Source organism: Nicotiana attenuata, unplaced genomic scaffold, assembly GCF_001879085.1.
Source record: "Nicotiana attenuata strain UT unplaced genomic scaffold, NIATTr2, whole genome shotgun sequence".
NCBI lineage: Eukaryota > Viridiplantae > Streptophyta > Magnoliopsida > Solanales > Solanaceae > Nicotiana > Nicotiana attenuata.
The window spans coordinates 1-2,122 of record NW_017700717.1 but is presented as its reverse complement, the minus strand read 5'-3'; the positions used below and the strand labels follow the sequence as shown (position 1 = coordinate 2,122).

General features: G+C 33.6%; 1 protein-coding gene across 1 annotated transcript; it reads left to right on the top strand.

Annotated features, from left to right (window-relative positions):
• Nucleotides 1-833: 833 nt before the first annotated feature.
• On the top strand, nt 834-2,036 carry LOC109222753 (the record flags this gene model as incomplete). The annotated part of the gene is made up of 1 exon (XM_019387072.1): nt 834-2,036. A coding segment is annotated over exon 1 (1,203 nt), but the record flags the coding sequence as incomplete, so codon positions are not given.
• Nucleotides 2,037-2,122: the final 86 nt, after the last annotated feature.

Genomic DNA, 2,122 nt, shown 5'->3' with positions numbered 1-2,122 from the left:
ATCAATTTTTCTGGAATAGCAGCTGAAATTTAGTTCTCTGATTTCCTCATTAGTTGCAGATGTAAATATGGCTTAAAATAAATTAATGAGATTTTCCTTTGATATTGGCAACAATAAATTTGTATTGTTGGCAATACACTTTATTTTTGCCTACAAAATAGGTGGGTTGTGGCCTAAAACTTAGCAAATTTTTTCCAGTTTTCCGCCAAAATCAAACGCGGTAAAATTTTCTCTTGTTAATCACTTTTTCCGGATTTTTAGCCCACTATTTTAGTTGCTTTGGGTAAGTTTTTGCTGCCATATTTTATTTGAAAACATACTAGTTTTAAAATACAATAAATTAGAAATAATTTATATTTGGTATAACCCTTAATTGTCTCAACAAGTTCTGTTCACGCCTTTATTTTCTGAACAGGTTTGGTTAGTGGCCTAAGATTTAGCTTAGTATTTTTCAACTTTCCGCCCAAAGAAAAGCGGCAAACTAGTTTTTTCTTTTTAATTATATTTTCCTTAATCCTTAGCCTATTTCAGTTACCATTCTAGCAAGGTTTTCTCCTTTATTATTCTACAGCTCTGAGCAATTGGTTCTGGTCTATTCTTTTCTTCATTATTTCTCGTCTACAACGTCTGGTGAGTCTTGCTGATTACTATTTATCTATAGTGAGTTCCTTCGCTTGTATCACTGTTCGTTCAATTTATATGCTGTTATTTTTACTGTATTTTAGTATGAGTCTTTCTCTGACCTTTTCTTTATTTATTTTTTTCGTCTAAACTTGACTAGTCAAAAAATTGTGGGTACAGTTAATATTTTATATTTTGTAGGTTATTATATGATGGATAAAAGTTGGATACTTCTTAGGAATAGGGCATTACCAGAATACTTGAATGGCGTGGAACAATTTTTAAACTTTGCATTTTCAAATCCTAATGTTGGTTTAAGAATTCAATGTCCGTGCACTAACTGTAACCATGTGCGTAGGAAAATACGAGAAGAAGTGAAAATAGATTTACTTAGGTGGGGTATAGATCCAACATATAATAGGTGGATTCATCATGGTGAGTCAGATTCATCTTCAGATGATGAAATAAATTCTAGTGCAAATTCAGATTTAGGAAATGATGATGATGCCACTTTCGAGATGTTGCATGACATGTATCACGGTGTTCCTATAGATAATATAACTCATGATCCGTCTGATGAGTCGGCTGAGTCTAGATATGAAGAACCTAATGCAGAAGCTAAGAGTTTTTATCGGTTGTTAAAGGATGCAGAGCAGAAGTTATATCCAGATTGTGAAAAGTTCTCGAAGCTCTCTTTTGTAATGCGTCTTTTTCAAATGAAGTGCTTGCATGGTTGGAGTAATACTTCATTAGACTCTTTGTTAAAACTATTAAGTGATGCCTTTCCCAAAGGACATGTGCTCCCTAATTCTATTTATGAAGTTCAAAAGATTATTAAAGATTTGGGTCTAGATTATATGAAAATAGATGCTTGTGTTGATAATTGCATCTTATATAGAAAGGAATATGCGGATCTTGAGCAATGTCCTAAATGTGGTGAGAAAAGATGGATAGTACGGAAAGGAGGAGAAGATGACAATGAGGTTGCTTCAAGTAAATTGAATAAGAGAAAGAAAGGAATTCCTAGAAAAATTCTTAGATACTTTCCTTTGATCCCAAGATTACAACGATTGTTTATGACTAAACGAACTGCAGAAGATATGAGGTGGCATAAAGATAAGCGAGTTGATGATGGAGTATTAAGACATCCAGCTGACTCACTGACATGGAAAATTTTTGATGAGAACCATTTGGATTTTGCATCAGATCCACGTAATGTAAGACTTGGACTTGCTTCAGATGGTTTTAATCCTTTTGGTTCCATGAGTAATGCCTATAGTATGTGGCCAGTATTCTTGATTCCGTATAATCTTTCCCCATGGCTATGCATGCAACAGTCTAATATTTTATTATCCTTGCTTATTCCTGGCCTAAAAAGCCCTGGTATGGATATAGATGTGTATCTCCAACCTTTGGTTAATGATTTGAAAAAATTATGGGAGGATGGAATTGAGACTTATGATGCTTTTAAGCAACAAAATTTTCAATTACGTGCTTCTTT